At 51.1% G+C, this 18,800-nt stretch overlaps 1 protein-coding gene across 2 annotated transcripts; it reads left to right on the top strand.

Moving 5' to 3' along the window:
- Nucleotides 1-351: 351 nt before the first annotated feature.
- On the top strand, nucleotides 352-12,840 carry LOC309400755 (zinc finger protein 777-like). Of its 2 annotated transcripts, none has more exons than XM_081969392.1 (6): nucleotides 352-510; nucleotides 6,832-7,221; nucleotides 9,676-9,802; nucleotides 10,320-10,433; nucleotides 10,878-11,132; nucleotides 11,429-12,840. In XM_081969392.1, exons 1-6 carry the CDS (start codon nucleotides 487-489, stop codon nucleotides 12,544-12,546), a joined length of 2,028 nt encoding a protein of 675 aa, XP_081825518.1. In that variant the 5' UTR covers nucleotides 352-486; the 3' UTR covers nucleotides 12,547-12,840. The 2 variants fall into 2 exon arrangements, with proteins under 2 accessions (XP_081825518.1, XP_081825517.1); XM_081969391.1 differs by having other exon boundaries at nucleotides 6,829-7,221.
- Nucleotides 12,841-18,800: the final 5,960 nt, after the last annotated feature.

The raw sequence follows: 18,800 nt of genomic DNA, 5'->3' as shown, positions 1-18,800 counted from the left end.
GTTTGACTCCCTCTTCTTTGTGGCAACCCCTGAGATATTGGAACACTGCTATCATGTCTCCCCTAGGCCTTCTTTCTATTAAACTAGATATACCCAGTTCCTGCAACCGTTCTTCATATGTTTTAGTCTTAGTCAATCATTTGGCCGGCTTCGTTTGGCGAAGAACACAAAACCAACATGGGGTGGGGGGGAACAAAAAGAAAAAACAGGACCGTGTAAAAATATATTGACTGCGCGGGGGAACCGCACGTAAGGCGGCTGGTAGTCCAGCCTGAACTCTATATACAGCGCCGGAGGTTTTGACGCATCGGCGCAGCCTTTCTGCGCAGGCGCAGCCTTTCTGCGCAGGCGCAGCTGGGCCTGCAAAGCCATCCGGCGGTCGCAAGGACCCCGCGATGCTTTCTCCTCCTCCTCCACCTCCTTCGCCCGGCTGAGCCTCGTTGTGCGGCGCTGCGCCCCGTCGAGGGTGGGGGGCAACAAAGGACCATGGAGGGGGGGGCGCCGGCCCAGGTAAGGAGGGGGGACCGCCCGGAGGGAAGGAGAGAGCGAGGGGGGAGAAACCTGACGGCGCCCCCCTTTCGGCCGCCCCCCCAGAAGGCCCGTCCGACAACGGAGCGGGGGAGGGGGGTAGCGGGAAGAGCCGCGGGAGGCCCGTAGAGAACGCGCGGGGGGGTGGGTATACCGGGAAGAGCAGTTACGGCCCAGGCGGGGCGGGTGGAGGTAAGAGGGAAGGAGCAGGTGTACTCGCCTGGGGATGCCACCCTCTCCGCTGGGGCAGTGGCCCAAGCTGGACTGCTGCTTTTTTTCTGCCAGTTTGGGGCCTGGCAGGGAGACTGTGGGGAGGGGGCAGTCACCCCCAGAGGCTGGCGTTGCTTTAAACTCCCCCCCTCAATGCACCGGGGTTAGAATAGAATAGAATTCTTTATTGGCCAAGTGTGATTGGACACACAAGGAATTTGTCTTTGGTGCATATGCTCTCAGTGTACGTAAAAAGACAAGATAAATTCATCAAGAATCATAAGATAAAACACTTAGTGATACTCATAGGTTACTAATAAGCAATCAAATCATACTAGGAAGCAAAATAATATAAATCGTAGAGATACAAGCAACAGGGTTATAGTCATAAGTGGCAGGAGATAGGTAATAGGAAGGATGAGAATAATAATAATAACACAGTCTTAGTAAATAATTTGACAGTGCTGTGGGAATTAGTTGTTTAGCAGAGTGATGGCATTCTGGAAAAAATGTCCTTTTGTCTAGTTCTTCTGGTGTGCAGTGCCCTATAGCACTCTTTTTGACTTGTGTAGTATACAGGTCCTCAATGGAAGGCAGGTTGGTAGTATTGCGTTGTGGGCTTCAGTAGGCAAGAACAGACTAGCATAGATACAACAGCATTTATTGACTCAAAACTGGAACTGTGGAACAACAGGGAAATCCCTGTAATTTATACTCTGGGCCCACAGGGCCTTAACCAATCACAATGCTTCAATACATAACAGGTAGCCATTGGTTTTTCTGCAGTTCTGATTATCCTCTGAAGTCTGTGTCTGTCTTGTTGGGTTGCAGAGCCAAACCAGACAGTTACAGAGGTGCAGATGACAGACTCAATAATTCCTCTGTAAAACTGAATCAGCAGCTCCTTAGGCAGTTTGAGCTTTCTGAGTTGGTGCAGAAAGAACATTCCTTGGGCCAGGGTTTGACACACACACCCTTGGAACCCCCTGGCTGGACTACTGCCTACCACCCTTCTTGGGGGCCTGGCTTGGAGACTGGATGGTCCCTAGAATGTTATTCTATTCCTATTCCTGTTCTGTTCTAGTCTTTGTATTCTATTTCTATTCTGTTCTGTTCTATTCTATTATTGTATTATATTTTCTGTTCTATTCTATTTCTGTTCTGTTCTTTCTATTCTATTTCTGTTCTGTTCTTTCTATTCTATTTCTGTCCTGTCCTTGAGGTTTGAGCACCAAATTTATGTTGCAAAGTAAAACATTTGTTAAAGGAGTGTGCCCCAGTTTATGACTTTTCTTGCCACGGTGGTTAAGAGAATCGTTGCATGTGTTAAGTTAGTCAGGCGGTTGTTAAGTGAATCTGAGAAAACTGAGGACCGTTTGTGTCACGCTTAACAACTGTCACGGCCTCAAAATTCCCACACTTGGCAACTGACTTGCATTTATGACTGTCGCAGTGATCCCCTTTCTGACCAGCAAAGTCATTGGGGGGGGAGAAACCGGATTCGCTTAACATCCGGGGGTGGGTGGGTCACGTGATCTGCTCTTGCCACCCAAAGTCCTATTCACTTAACAACCTTATTATGTAAATGACTGGCGGGATCTACTTAATCACCATGGCAAGAAATGTCATAGAACGGGGTGAGAGCCACTTCAGAAAGGTCTCACTTAGCAACATGAATTTGGGGCTCCCTTTTGGTCATAACTCGAGGACTTTCTGTATTTGGCATTTTGTTTACAAAATGATGATGCCTCTTTTATGGAATTCCCTTCCAAGGAGGGAATTTGAAAACCGGGAAAAAATCAGACACCTGTCATTCATTGATGAATGACACCTGTCATTGATGAATGACAGGTGTCTGTTTTTTCCCCCAAAACTTTTATATTGGCTTTTGATTGCATTTTAATTTATATTGTTTGGCTGTCTTGTAGCTCCCTAATTTACGGGGTGTCTTTATTTTGCTTTTTTTAAATTGGATTTTTATTTTTAGATATACATCAATATCAATACATGAATACATTTCATGTATTCATGTACATTTTGCCTCTGATTGAATAAATTTTGATACAAATTATATTTCAAGTGTGTTGTCCTTGAGTTATGACAGCTCATTTAGTGACCATTCTAAAGTCCCTTTTTTCACACTGAACGACCGTCATGGCATCCCAAGGCAGACAGGATGAAAATTAAGATGCTGGGAAACTGACTCGTATTTACGATGGTCGTAGTGGTAGTCATAACTTTCTCTCATCTTGATCCAGGGATTTTCCTACAACTTTGCTTTTTAGTCTGTTTTCATTTAAGCCTCCCCGAAGAAGCTTCTGGTTAATCGGAGGGTCCTTTGTAGTTAACTGTGGTTACCATTTTTGGAATAAGTCAGGATATTAATTGTGATTGAAAATAGTGGTTTCATATCCTAGACTGAAAATAATAAACTCTGTTTCCTGATTTGGTCGAAAGGAAGACTATAATAATTAGAAGCTTTCTGGTTTGAACCATTAGACAGGAAGAAGGAAGGAAGGAAGGAAGGAAGGAAAGAAAAAAGGGAAGGGAAGGGAGGGAAGAAGGAAATAGTGAATGAATTGAAGGAAGGAAAAGAGTAGGAAGCCAGGAAAATAAATTGATAGGAAGGGAAGAGAGGGAAGAAGGAAGGAAAGAAGGAAAAAAGGGAAGAAGGAAATAGAGAATGAATTGAAGGAAGGATGGAAGGAAAAAGGAAGGGAGGAAAAGAAATGGGATAGGAAAAGAAGAGAAGAGAGTGAAGAAGGAAGGAATGGAAGGAAGGAAAAGTGGGAAGGAAAAGAAAGGGATAGGAAGGGAAGAAGGAGGGAAGGGAGGGTAGAAGGAAATAAATGAATTAAGGGAAAGAAGGATGGAAAGAAGAAGGAAGGAAAAAGGAAGGATGGAAAATGAAAGGAAGGAAGGAAGGAAAAAGGGAAAAGAAAGGAAGGGGAAAAGGAAGGAAAAGAAAGTAAAGGAAGGCAGAAAGGAAGTAGGGTGGGAAGGAAGGAAAGGGAAAGGGAGGGAAGGAGGAAGAAAAGGAAGGAAGGCAAAGGAGGGAAGGATGAAAAGGTAAAGAGAGGAAGGAGGGAAAAGGGAAGGGAGAGGTAATGAATTAATTATTGACGGAATGGAAGGAAAGAAGGAAGGAAAAAAGGAAAGAGAAAAAAGGAAGAAAGTGCAGGTTTCCAATTAATTTCCTTTGCCTGTTATGCTGCGATCCGATTCCTCAACATAATTAAAAATTATTTAGTCTTTTCTCTTCCAAGGACAGAAACCTTCAACTAGAGAGGATTCCATGGAAAACCATACTGATAGTCCTCGACTTATAACTGCAGCTGTCGCCAGCATTTCCATCACTAAGCAAAGCAGTTCTTAAGCAAGTCCTGCCCCTTTAAACGACCTTTCCCCCCTCGCTCCTTAAGTGAGCCGCTGCAGTTGTTAAGTGAATCATGCGGCCATTAAGCGAATCCTTGACATGGCTTGCCTGAAGCCGGCTGGGAAGGTCGCAAAAGGAGACCCCCAGGACTCTTCAACTGTCATAAATATGAGTCATTTGCCGAGCGCCTACATTTTTGATCCCATGACCGCAGGGATGCGGTGACAGTTGTAAGTAAGAGGACCCGGTCGTGAATCTGTGTTTTCAGTGCCACTGGCACTCCCCAGGGAATTGGGGAGATGGAGGACAAATAAATTTAATAATAAAATTGGGAAGATGCCCATTTCCACATACAGCTAGTCTTCGACTTTTATTTTATTTTATTTTTTTTATTTATTCGACTTATAAGCTGCTCCCTCTCCTCGAAGGGACTCGGGGTGGCGTACAATAAAATACATAACATGTTGCACGTAGGAGGTATATAGAAAAAATCAATATTACAGTTCATTAATAACACAATAATAATAAAGTTAAAAAACATTAAAATACCCTAAAATTTAAAATTGCCAGGGGGATTAGAGGATAGAGTTATAGTTAAGCCAGGCCAGCTAGTTGGAACAGGTGGGTCTTGAGTTTCTTGCGGAGATCAGTAGTAGTCCTAATGGGGGGGGGGGGGGAGGTCATTCCAGAGGGCTGGGCCCATCACAGAGAAGGCCCTGCTCCTGGGCGCCGCCCTCTGGCACTGCTTAGTGGACGGCACCCGGAGGAGTCCCTCTCTGTGAGAGCGAATTGGTCGCAGGGATGTATGGGGCAGGATGCGATCCCGCAAGTAACTAGGTCCTGTGCCATGGAGCGCTTTAAAGATGGTGATCAACACCTTGAAACGCACCCGGTAGACCACAGGGAGCCAGTGCAGCTCGCGCAGGAGAGGTGTTACACGGGAGTATCTCGTACTCCCCATAATTGCCCGCGCGGCCGCATTCTGGACCAGCTGTAGTCCTCGGGTGCATCTCAAGGGGAGCCCCATGTAGAGAGCGTTGCAGTAGTCCAGACAGGACGTCACCAGCACATGAGTGACTGTGCGTAGGGCATCCCGGTCCAAAAGGGGGCGCAATTGGCGCACCAGGCGAACCTGGTGGAACGCCCCCCTCGCCACGGCTGCCACATGGTCGTCCATAGACAGCCGGGTATTTAGGAGGACGCCCAAATTGCGCGCCCACTCCACGGGGGCCAGTTGCTCGCCCCCAATGGCCAGCGATGGAATCCACTGGTTGAACCGGGGGGCCGGTAGCCACAGCCACTCCGTCTTGGAGGGGTTGAGCTTAAGTCTGTTGCCTCCCATCCAGACCCGTACGGCTTCCAAGCACCGGGACATCATTTCGACGGCCTCGTTGGGGTGGTTCGGGGTGGAGATGTACAACTGCGTATCATCAGCGTACAGATGGTATCCCACCCCAAAACCACGAATGATCTCACCCAGCGGCTTCATATATGTGTTGAACAGGAGGGGCGAGAGGACCGACCCCTGCGGCACCCCACAAGTGAGCGGCCTCAGGGTCGACCTCTGCTCCCCTGCCAACACGCATTGCGTCCGGTCGGAGAGGTAGGAGCAGAACCACCGCAAAACGGTGCCCCTTACCCCCAGCCCCTCCAGTCGGTGCAATAGGATACCATGGTCGATGGTATCAAAAGCCGCTGAGAGGTCTAATAGGACCAGGATAGAGGAACAACCCCTATCCCTGGCCCTCCAGAGATCATCTACCAACGCGACCAAGGCCGTCTCTGTGCTGTGCCCGGGTCGGAAGCCAGACTGGCGCGGGTCTAGATAATCAGTTTCCTCCAGGTGACGTGGGAACTGTTGGGCCACCACACTCTCTACAACCTTCGCTAAGAAGGGAAGGTTGGAGACGGGACGATAATTAGCTAGCTCAGTTGGGTCCAGAGAAGGCTTCTTGAGTAAGGGCCTCACAACCGCCTCTTTCAAGGCGGCTGGTAAGGACCCCTCACTCAATGAAGCGTTCACTAGTCCCAGTAGCCAGCCTCGTGTGACCTCCCAGGATGCCAGTACAAGCCAGGAGGGACACGGGTCCAATAAACATGTGGTGGCTCGCAGTCGCCCACGCAGCCTGTCCAAATCATCGGTGGCAACAGAGTCAAGCTCCTCCCAGAATGGTCTCTCAAGACTCGCCTCGGACGTCCCCCCTAGCCCACTGAGGGGGACCCATTCCCTCCGGATTTGAGCGATTTTATCCTGCAGATATTCCCCAAATTCCTCTGCCCTGCCCTGCAAGGGGGCTTCCCGCGACCTCTGTGACAGAAGGGAGTAGTGACTTACGACCACAATCAAGGCCCACAATTTCTGGGGTCAAGAGGGGAGAAGTTTGCTAATGGAATTTTGCCCCATTTTGCAACCTTTCCTGCTGTGGGTGTTAAGTGAATCATTGCAGTTGTTAAGTGAGTCACATGCTTAAGTGAATCCAGCTTCCTGCTTATCGGAAAGTCACAAAAGGGGATCACGGGACGCTGCGACCATCGCAAATACGAGCTGGTAGTCCAGCGTCGGAATTTTGACAGGTTGTAGGTGTGAAAAAACAGCCCCTTGAGCAGTAACTAAACCAAACTTTGTAAGTCAAGGACTAGTCCCGGGAGGCATGGCGTAGTTGTAAGCATCGGCAGGACCGTCCTAAATTGTCCTCCCTCTCCATCCTCCCCAGCAGGCATCTCAACAGGATGCAGCACCTGCCTGTCGTCTTCTGCCGACACCCACCGATTCCAACCAAATCTTTGACCGGGAGGATCAAGTGGCCGAGATTGCCCTGACTTTGGTGGCTTCCTTCCAAGCCATGGAGAAGAAGGTGGATTCACACACCACCCGCCTTCTGGACCTGGAAGGCAGAACTGGGATGGTGGAGAAGAAGGTTCTGGATTGTGAGAAGACGACAGGGGAGATCGCCGGCCGGCTGGAGAGCAAGTGGGCCGCGTTGGGGACCCTCATTCAGGAATACGGCCTGCTTCAACGACGCTTGGAAAACATGGAGAACCTGTTGAAGAACCGTAACTTTTGGATCCTGCGCTTCCCACCGGGCTCCAAGGGCGAGATGCCGAAAGTAGGTTCGGCTCGTGACATTCGTTGGCATAGATCGAGAGTTCCCAACTCCCTGCCTGTGACCGTGGGGATGCTTGGAAGGGTCATTGGCATGAAACACAGACATAGGTCAATTTTGACACCATTGTAATTGAACGGTCACTAAGCGGGCTGTTGTAGGACTGCCTCTAGATGGTTGAAGTTTGCGAAGCTGCTGGGTCGCATTTGTTGAATTTTTGCCTACGTTTTTGCCGCAGTTCTCAGCTCATTAACCACCTGCATGTTTCAGTTGTTGGGAAATTTAAGGGTGTTTCCCATGTTTGAAACGGGAAGTTACTGTGTTTCCCCCAAAATGAGACCCGGTCTTTTTTTATTTTTGTTGCTGCAGAATAAGCACCAGACTAGGGCTTATTTTCAGGGAGACATGATTTCAGGGTGATTAGCCCAGTTGGGCGTCCCACCTCCCAGCACGTACACAAGAGGCAGCAAGCGCGCGGGGCCAATGGTATCCAGCAGCAGCGGTAGCCTGCCGGTCCCTTGGTCAGCACACTCTGGGGCTACCCTGGAAATAAGCCCTAGCCTGATTTTAAGTATGCACCTAATATAAGCCCTACCCCAAAAATAAGACCCAGTGAAGGACTGGGCATGGCCAGCCCAGGAGGTGGCGAGCATGCATGGGTCAATAGTGTCCGGTTGCAGTCTGCACAACACGGTTGAGTTGATTCCCTGTCCAAGAAGCAGACAGAGGCAGAGGTGTGAGGGGAGGCACGTGATCCCGACACGCTGCACAGGCTGCAGAAAAGCCATGAGTCTATGAGCTGGAGTGGGCAGGTGGCCACGAGAGGCTTGTCTTCGCGCTGAGGCACTGGCAGCAGACGGAGGCAAAAGCATTGGGCGGAAGGCAGATGATCCTGGCACGCCATGGGCAAGCCGAGAGAACACAAAGACAAGCCTTTTGCGGCCAGCTGCTGTTCTGGCCCACCGACCCTTGGTTTTCTTGTGGAGCGCGTCCAGATCCCGTGCCTTCCCTCTGCACCTCTGCCTCTGCCTGCTGCTTGGACAGGTAATCAACTCACCCGCATTGTGCGAGCTATGGCTCCTGCCGGACACCGCCGGGCCGCATGCACTCCCTGCCTTTATTGCTGGCTGCACCAACCCCATTCACTACGGATTATTTTGGGGTAGGTCTTATTTTCAGGTAAACTTGGTAGGAAGTATGACAACATTGTTAGCGTTTCGCAACAAGTGACCCACCGTTGTTTGCAGTGAAGCCTTGACACACAACAGGTTGTGGCCGGTTGATACGGGTGGTGGTTTCGTACGAATCTCCTTAAAATCCAGGTGGTCCCTTGGGGCGGCTGTCCTGATGACGGGGGTGTCTAGGCACGGTGCATTTCGTGTGGAAATAGCACTCGGGCTTGAAATGTGATCGGATCAGAAAGAAATGACCTCACCGGATCACGCTGCTGGAGAGAGCCAGCAAGGAAGAGGGAGGGATCCAATTTTGGCATAAAGCACGAAGCCACGTGTCTCCGGCGTTAAGCATTTATTTATGAACGGGATACGTTACCTGTCCCATTGCTCGTAAGGTTATCCTATACGTTGAAATGTTCCTAGTGGTGTTTCTCAACCTTGGCGTGATATGAGGACTTCAACTCCCAGAATTCTCCAGCCAGGGGAACCGCCTCCTAACCTTGCTTCTCCAGGCTAAACATAGGGACCAATCGTAGAGAGTATTTGGGGTTGAACTGGATGGATCCTTGGTGTTCTGTGAGCTGGTTGCTTTTCTTGCAGACTTTACATGACCCAACTAGAGAACATCATCAGTGCTAGAAAGGAGTGAGGTTAGAGAACAAATACCACTCCCTTCTCCCACTGTTGATGTTAGGTGGGGTCATGAAATGTTGGGTGGTGAAATTCTGGCAAATGTTTCATGATGTAATTCCTCCTCCTCCCCATCCCCTCCCTCCCTCCTTCTTTCTTGTAGCACTGATGAAGTTCCCTAGTTGGGTCATGAAACATCTGCAAGAAAACCAGCCAGTTCAGAGAGAACCAAAGACCATCCAGTCCTTTTCTTCCTCCTCCACCACCACCTCCTCCTCTCCACAAACACCCCTCCTTTCTAGCACCGATGACGTTATCTAGTAGGGTCATGAAACATCTGCAAGGAAACCACCCAGCTCAGAGAGCACCAAGGACCCCTCATTTCAACCCCGAGATCCAAATAATCTTCTTTATTGAGAATGCCCAACTGGGCTAATCACCCTGAAATCATGTCTCCCCAGCTGACCCTGGATATGGGAGAGGAAGGAAGGAAGGAAGGAGATGGATGGATGGAAGGAAGGAGATGGAAGGAAAGAAATGGATGGAAGGAAGATGGATGGCAGGAAGGAAGGAAGAAGATGGAAGGAAGGAAGGAGGTTTTAGTTTTTGCTGTCAGGGATCAATGCTGAGGGTGCCAACTTTGTGGTTCCAGGTGCCGGTGACCTTCGACGACATGTCTGTCTACTTCAATGAGAAGGAATGGGAGAAACTGGAAGAATGGCAGAAGGAACTCTATAAGAATTTGATGAAGGGCAACCACCAGTCCTTGGTCTCTTTGGGTAAGGGGGCACAACTCTTGCTCCAGTTTGGGTGGGGTGCAATTCACCAGGAATAAAGGAGAAAATTCCTAAGAGCGAGGACAATTGTGCAACTGCTTGCAACAAGAAGTGGGTTCTTCTTCACTGGAAGTTTTGAACAAGAGACTGGACAGCCACCTGTCTGAAATGGTCTGGGGTCTCCTGCTTGAGCAGGGGGTTGGACTAGAGGACCTCTAAGGTTCCTTCCAACATTCTATGATTCTGTAAGGGTCTCCTGCTGGAGCAGGGGTTTGGACTAGATTCCCTCCATCCCTCTCCTTTCTTCCTTCCCTCCCTCCCTCTCTCTTTCTCCTATCTCAGTGTCACTTCCTTTAATTGCCGTGGGGCCCAGCAAGCTGTCTTTCTCCTCAAGCATGCCTTATGCTTCTCTGCTTCTGCCCCCTCCCCACACCTGACCCCCAGAGCAGTCCTTTGAACTCGTGTCTTGTCACCTGGCATAGATCCAAGGGTTGACCCCTCTCCCCCCCCCCCCATGCAGATTATGCTATTTCCAAGCCAGGCGTCTTGTCCCAGACCGAGCGGGCGACCGACTCATGTCACAGGCACGATCAGGATTTGGAACAACAGAGAAGCCTCCCCGATGCCACAGCAGGTGAGTTCTGGCCTCTGTTGGGGAGAGAATTGCAAGGAAATTAAATGAAATCCTTTAAGAGGGGTGGACTTTAACTCCCAGAATCCTCCATCTTGGTGACTTTAAGACGTGGACCCCCAGCTGGCATGCTTTAAGGGAATTGTTAAGGGAATCACTGTCAAGTTAGTAACCTGATCGTTAGCTTCCACATTGACCTTGGTCAGATGGTTGCAAAAGTCAATCATGTGACCCCGGGAGAGTGCCACCGTCATAAAGATGAGTCAATTTGCCAAGCGTCTGAATTGTGACCACATCCACACAAAGGTCATAAGTGTGGAAATGGCCCTAAGTTCCTTTTTTCAGGGCCATTGTAACTTTGAACGGTCACTAAACAAACCATTGTAAATTGCGAGGACCAGCTGTACTGTACCAATAGAAGCTTTTCTGATGTTTTTCTCCCTGCAGCCGGCATCAGGGTGGTGATCAAAACAGAAGAGCCTCATTCCGACGAATGTCCCAGAGACTTAGAGCCACACCAGATGTCTGGGAGTTCAGAGGGAGATTTCCAGGGCCTGGACCCCGAAGCTCCCTGCGACAGCCCCTACGGCACGGCCACCCTGTTGGAAAACTTTGCTGGGAACAACCTGGAGGAAAGAAGCAAGTACGATGTGAACTTTGGCGAGATCAAGACAGTTACTGTGCAGCACAGCAACTGCACAGGTGAGTAGAGACTTCCAGAATTCCCCAGCAAGTGTGCTTTAAAAGACATGGACTTCAACTCCCAGAATCCCCCAGCCGGCATGCTTTGGTCGTAAGTCGAGGACTACCTGTACTTAAATATCCTGAGAGACTGTGGAATGTTTTACAGAGTTTGTGTTCGAGGACAGCAATCGCCTTGATTCGTCCTCCTGCCCATCCCAGCAAGTTTTGAGCCCTAAATGGTTTTTCTTCTCGCCGCACAATGCTGCCTGCAACCCCCTGATTTTTTTTTTTTTTGCTTTTCTGTTTCTTGCAAGATGATGGGATCGTAATCAAAATGGAGGAGGAAGAGGAGGAGGAAGAGGAGGAAGACCCCGTCAGTTTGGAGACCCAGGGGTTGTTTTCATCCCGGGCTGAGCTGCCTTGCGCTCTGACTTGCAACGTGGAAGTTCTTCGGGAGGAACAGAGGGTGACCAAGCCACCCCGACCCACCGTGGGGATCTGCGCCCCACTCTGCGAGAGAGACAATAGCGTCGAAGCACATCCGGTCACCCTGCAACAGCGAAACCGGACACGTGAACGGCCGTACATCTGTCCAGACTGTGGCAAGAGCTTCATGCTGCGGATCAACTACATAATCCATCAGCGTAGCCACCTCAAGGAGGGGCCCTACGAGTGCCACACTTGCGACCTCAGCTTCCGCATCAAGCAGCAGTACCTCCTGCACCAGCGACTGCACACAGCGCGGCGCGGGGTGGTCCCGCCGCCCCACCGCAGACAGACCTACCCTAATAAGCACAACTTCAAGCAACAGCCCCCGCCACCCCCACCGCACAACAAGCCCTACAAGTGCAGTGAGTGCAACAGCAGCTTCAGCCACAAGTCGAGCTTGAGCAAACACCAGATCACGCACGATGGTGAACGCCCGTACTCGTGCAGCGAGTGCCGGAAGAGCTTCCGGCTGCAGATCTCGCTGGCCATGCACCAGCGGGTACATGCCGGCAAAACTGAGCTGTCCTTCATCTGCCCGCAGTGTGGGAAGGCCTTCAGCCGGCCGTCCCACCTGCTGCGGCACCAGCGGACACACACTGGCGAGCGTCCATACAAGTGCAGCCAGTGCGACAAGACCTTCAGCGAGAAGTCGAAGCTGACCAACCACTACCGGGTCCACACACGTGAGCGGCCTCACGCCTGTAGCGAGTGTGGCAAGGGCTTCATCCGCAAGCACCATCTGCTCGAACACCAGCGTATCCACACAGGTGAGCGGCCGTACCACTGTGCCGAGTGCGGGAAGAATTTCACCCAGAAGCATCACCTACTTGAACACCAGCGGGCGCACACTGGTGAACGGCCGTACCCATGTACAGAGTGCGCCAAGTGCTTCCGCTACAAGCAGTCGCTCAAGTATCACTTGCGGACACACATGGGGGAGTGAGGGTCATCCCTTTTTCCTGCCCCCGCCTCCCCAAAGCCAGCCGTGGTATTTGGGGAAAGAGGATTTAATCGGGGAGAGGGCGAAGGATGTCCTGCAGAGATACCTATATCTCTGCCCACTGGAGCATTGAATCAGGGTCCCTCCCTCCAAGCCAGTAACAGGTTTCTGGCTCAACTAACCCTCAACTCTTCCTGCACTGTAACCTTGATGGACACAAACTATATTCTCCAAGCTTCTGGCTTCCTTAACCCATCCCACCCTTCTGTTCTTTTTGATAATAAATGTGGAGCCTGATTTATTTGGTATGCATCTGCTTAAACTTCTGGCTTTCTTTCCTTTGGTTATGGGGGGGGGGGCTTCCCCAAAATACTGGCGGGAAGGGCAAAGCCATTGCTAGCAGGGATGATGGGCTGTGGGGAAGCCCCCACAGCAATTTGTTCCTAGAAGCCCAGAGTCTTCAGCGACGCCTACGGAAAAGGGTATGGCCCAGCTTTCCTTATTTTATCTTCCTTCTGGCTGTTGTATAGTTAGCCCTTGAGTTATGACCACAATTGAGCCCAGCATTTCTGTCACTAAGAGAGATGGATGTGAGCTTTGCTTCATTGTGCAACCTCTTTTGCCACAATTGTTAAGTGAATCCCTGCAGTTGTTCAGATAGTAACTCTTCAGTTACTATCTGAACAACTGTAGTTGTTACTACTACTTCAAGAGTAACAACTCTTCAGATAGAGTTGTTCGGTGAATCTGGCTTCCCCATTGACTTTGAACAGAATTGACTTTTCCAACAGAGTTGAAAGGGACCTTGGGGGTCTTCCAGTCCAGCACCCTGCTCAAGCAGGAGACCCTTACAGAATTAAAACAGGCTTATATTTTATCTTGTTTGGGTCTTTGGTACACTTGGCATTATCATTTTTTATCTTTTCTCTGGGGGGAGGAGAGAGTTTTGTAGCTAAAGTGGATACATGAAACTCACTTTAAATAGTTGTTTCCCAAATATGGCCACCTTAAAACATGTGGACTTCAACTCCCAGAATTCCCCAGCCATCCATTTCTTTGTTCCAGAAATATGGTGGACTCACCAAGTTCTTTTCTCCTATCCTGCCCATCGGAGGATCTCTAAAGTTAAGGACACTCAATAGTGATTAAGAAAGCGACACCTTTGTTGAACGTTATGTCCATTATTGGCTGCATGGCACTTTTTATCCCAACTCTGAGCTGCTCAGTTCCTAGTGGTTCCCACAAAACCACGATTCTTGCATATCAATCAATCAATCAGAATAGAGCTGGAAGGGACCTTGGAGGAGGAGGAGGAAAACGAAAAGGACTGTAGAGTCCTTGGTCCACTCTTGAGCTTTCTTGTTTTCTTGTAGAAGTTTCATGACCCAACTAGGGAACATCATCAGTGCTAGAAGGGAGGGGGTTTATGGAGAGGAGGTGGGTAGAGAGGACTACAAGGGAGGGGGCTTGTGGAGAGGAGGTGGGTGGAGAGGACTACAAGGGAGGGGGATTTGTGGAGAGGAGGATTCCAGGTTGCTTCTCTTATTTGATTAGTTTCCATCCATTGTTTCTTGTCTGTCTTCTGTTGCTTTGGAGAATATGTTGACCCCCTCGTCTTTGGGGCAGCCCCCCAAATACTGGAACGCTATCCTACCCCACCCCACCCTTTTTCTCTAGAGTGGCCAAACCCAAATCCTGCCACCATTCTTCATGTTTTAGATCTCCATGCCTTAGCTCTTCGAATGTTAGTTATAATAGTCATAAACACGGGACAGTTGCCAAGCGGTCTGAATTTTGGTCACGTGACTACAGGGATGCTGCTACACGTAAGTGCCGTTGTGGATTTAAACGGTCAATAAATGGATGGCTGTAAGGACTATATATTAGGACAGGCGCAGGGGCCTTTCTTTCCAGTCTCATCTGCCAGGGGGGCCCTTCTGGCAAGGGAAGGGGGGTCTCTAGTTAAAGGGAGGGGGCATTCAGGTGAGGGGGGTCTTCTGGCAAGGGGCTTCTGGGTGTCCTTTAGGCAAGGGGAGGGGGCTTCTGGGAAAGGTCTTCAGACATAGGCACGGGGTTTCTGGGGGTGGGGTGGGGGGCTTCAGGCAAGGGGCTTCTAGTCGGGCCAGAAACCAGGCAAGATAGGCCAGGCGCCGAACCCAAAAGTGACTCCGGGTTCCCCCGCGCCGTCGCTCCTCCCACCGCACGGGGCGCTTTGTCCTGCAGCCGAGCAAGGAGAACCCGCCTTTTGCCGCACATGCGCTCTCTCCCTCTCCGGTCGCGCAAGGATAGCGTCCTCCCCACCACTCCCTCGAAAGGCCCCGGCTCCGCGCATGCACGCCGCTCGCATCTCGCCCGACACCTCCGGTGGGTAATCGCGACTCACCCCCCCTCCCGCCGCCGCCGCGCCCCCCTCCCTCGAGAGCCGCGCCCCCCCCCCCCCCGGGTTCGAAACTCTGGGGGTGGAGCTTGTTTGGGAGAAGCGGGGCTGGGCTCCCCCTCCCTTCTCGCTGGGGAACAAAGGCCGGGCTTGAGTGGGAGCGCCCTTTGAGGGAAGGCCCCCCTCGGCTGACCTTTGAGTCCCGGGGGAACCCGCTCCCTCGGGCTGGAGGGGTTTCTGGCTCTCCCCCAAGTGGGGGTGGTCCTCCAGGCCTAGCGAGGCCTGGTTAGGCCCGGTTGGGGGGTGATGGGTGTTGCAGTTGTGGGTGGGGGTCCTCAAGGCCTAGCAAGGCCTGCTTTGTCTTGGTTGGGGGTGATGGGAGTTGTAGTTCTGGATGGGGGTCCGCAATGCCTAGCAAGGCCTGGCTCACCCTGGTTTGGGGTTGATGGGACTTGTAGTTCTGTCCCCCTCGACTGGAGGGGTTGCTTGGCTCCCCAAAAGTGGGTAGGGTGGGGTTCTTAAGGCCCAAGGCCTGTCCTGTCTCAATTGGGGATGATGGATAATGTAGTTCTGGGCCAGAGGGACACTCCTGTGTGTGTGTGTGTTGCTTGGCTCCCGAAAAGTGGGGGTGGGGGTCCCGAAGGCCTAGCAAGACCTGGGGCCTGACGTGGCCCCGTTGGGGATGATGGGCGTCATAGTTCTGGCCCAGAGGGAGCTTCTTGGGTGGGGGGGAGGCTGAGCCCCCTATCCTGCCTGCTGATATGGGACCCCCACCCCCCAATCCCCCAAATAGAGGTGCCTCCCTCACCCTGGGAAATACTTGGGTGGGGGAAGGGGGGTTGTGGTGGTCCTTGGGGAGCGTTTGTGTTGCAGAAAATGACAGGCTTTAGACCCCTTCTCAGGATACAGGAGGAGTTTATTTGGCAGCCAGGTTCAGAAAGTTAGCCCATGGCTAACGTTGCGAATTTCTGAACAACCTTTATTATTGATGTACGTGTTCTTATACATTCTCAAAGCAGCGCAACACGGAAATACTTAACTCATTTCTTATTGGTTATTTTGGGGAAAAAGCCTTATAAGTAGATGGGGGTCTTCTCCTTTTTGTTACAGGTATGGACTACGTGCCATTAACGAACTTTATTTGAACCTTGTGTTTTTGGACTTTTGACATAGGGACATTTACTGGAACGTGTTGTGGTAGAAGGTTGGTGACATTTCCTTCTCTTTTGAAACAGGCTTCTAACTGTCCCTTCTATGCCACGTCTTTATTCTTATATTTTAATTCATATTTTTTTCTACTTTATCCCCCCCCCCTTCTAGACTCTATTAATACCCACAATCGAGTTTAGCCTGTTAGATTAGAATATAAGCATGCAGGATACAGAATAGCAGAAAAAGCAAGAATACATACAATACACATTTTAGGCCTTATCTTCCGGAATCACTTTCTCTACTTCTAAGAGGGCAATTTGAATATAGGAACTAGTATCTGAGACTTCATCTTCCTTGAGGGTATGTGTGATAAGGGTTTCCATTAACATTAATTCCTTTTCAGCCTGTATTTCTTTTACAGACCTCATAATGAGCTGTTTAAGCAAGGGTATTATGCAAAGGAGGAAGGCTAAACTTGCAATTCCACATAATAAAAGAAATAGCATTTGCTTGATCCAACCTGTTCCCTGTAGCCAAGAGAACCACACATCTGTTCCTTGTACTTTTTGACCAATAGAGGAAGCTCAAAACTCGTAGTTCTTGGACCACCCCCCAGACTTCCCCTGATCTATTCATATAGAAACAGCAATCTTCTCCCAGGAATACACATACCCCACCCTTTTCAGCAGTTAAAAGATCTATGGCATGCCGGTTCTGTAACACCACGGCTGCCAAGGAATCTATCTGGTCTTGGACTTCAACCAAGGTGCCAGCAATTTGGTTCAGGCTTTCTTGGAATTCTTCCGACAGTTGCCTGAACTGTGTAATGCAGGGGTTTCCAAACTTGGGAACTTTAAGACTTGTGGACTTCAACTCCCAGAATTCCCCAGCCACCATGGCTGGCTGGTGAATTCTGGGAGTTGAAGTCCACAAGTCTTAAAGTTCCCAAGTTTGGACACCCCTGGTGTAATGGAATGGGTCATTCCACCTACACCCGTTCCTACTGCTGTCCCTTTTCCCAAGATTGCTAATAGTGGAATTAGGAGTGGCACTCTTTTCTGGACATGTCCCATGAGGGGTACAGGGAGGGCCTGTTCCCCACTTACTACCCCCATTTTGGGGAGGAGGTGTACTAGGGTGTATGTGCCAGTCCAATTTGTGGGCAAGCACAGATAGGCATTTCTCCCGCAGAGAAAGAAAACTTCATTATCTCCGAAGTGAGGCGTGGGAGGAGTCACACATGGGTATTAACACAGCCCTTTTGCCCTGGAGGCTGAGGTAAATCTTGAGGCCACACCTCCGTACCTCCTCTGACCTCCCAGATTAACCTCAGCCTTCGGCCCAGAAGGAGTGTTTTTTCCTGACTCTCCCTCACTTCGAAGACTTTAGGTTTTTTTCCACAGGAATTTTTTTCCTTTTTCTTTTTTCTTTTTTAATTCCTTTTACCTTCGGATCGGCTCCTCTCCACCCGTGCTCAGCGCTGCTGGCAGGCAAGCCTCGGCGCATACCAGCGCGGCCCCCAAGCAGCCGGACGGTCACGTAAAGGGGGAAGTAGCCACTGCGCCACGAGGTCCGCGGGGACGTCTGCAGGACCTCCAGGAGACCTCCGCAAGGGCGCCAGCGATCAAGGAACCGGCCAGGGCCTTCCTCCAATGTTTCCGAGCCTCGGAGGAGATCGGGTCGCAGATCGGTGGCCATTTTGGATTCCTCCGCCATCTTGGAGCACGTGGGAGAGCGTGTGACCTCCTACGGAGGCTGAGAGCGCTCAAAAGCCACCGCTGTAGCCGGAAGAGGCTAAAAGAGGAGGCCTTAACTCTGCCGGCAATCCGGGGATGGCCCAGAATCAGCAGTGAGCCGGCAAGCGAGGCACAGAGCGGCGCCAATCCTTGGAAGAGTGTGTGGCTTTGAGGATCAAGTCACACAGAGAGAAGAGGCCCGCAGGGAGAGAGGAGGTGGTACAACAACCGTGAGTACTATGGCGGAGGCGGCGAGGAGTGGGGGTGCCGGGCCTAGATCCCCAGGGGATTCAGATCCAGGCGAGGGGACCTCCAGGCGGGTTCCCCCGGTCACCAGAGGGAGGTTCCCCGCCAAGTAAGGCACCCCTAGGCCCCATAGGAAGGGAACCTCTGGGAAGGAGGTTCGTATTACCAGGGCCTCTGCGAGAAGGTTCAGGGCCACCATCAGCCCTTCCCCTTCCAGATCTCGCTCCCCCTGCAGGCTTCCTGTCCTGGAAGAGACCAGGGGGACATCCCCGGGCTCCCCAAGGGGCTCAGGCAGAGGGCACAGCTCCCTGTCGCCCCCCCTTTCGCCTGCCCACCCATCTGAGGCTAGGAGAGACCCCTTTGGGCGCAGGGCACCCAGCCCTGCCAGGCACCGACTGGCACCGCAATCCCCTGAACCCAGGGAAAATTTGCAACCCCCAGAACTGCATCCCTCCCTCCCAGAGCTTCCTGATAGCTTCCAGGAGGTGTTAGCCAGGGCCATTGCCCAGGGGATTGCTTCTGGGATGAAGCACCAGTCACAGGGGGCCAGGAGTAGGTCTTCCCGGGGACCAGTCCAGGGGACATCAGGATCAACCCAGGATCACCTCCACCAGAGAGACCAGGTCACCCTCCCCATCCACTGCCAGTGTGGTATCGGATTTGGAGGAAGGGGAGTTGAAGGAGGTGGGGTTCTCTGAGGATGAAGACACCCAGGCCCCTGATGCGCCCAACATTACCGGGCTCTT

This window comes from Natrix helvetica, assembly GCF_964273705.1.
Source record: "Natrix helvetica genome assembly, chromosome: W".
In the NCBI taxonomy this organism is placed as follows: domain Eukaryota; kingdom Metazoa; phylum Chordata; class Lepidosauria; order Squamata; family Natricidae; genus Natrix; species Natrix helvetica.
Note: the sequence above shows the minus strand (reverse complement) of the source record. Positions and strands in the feature narration are given on the sequence as shown.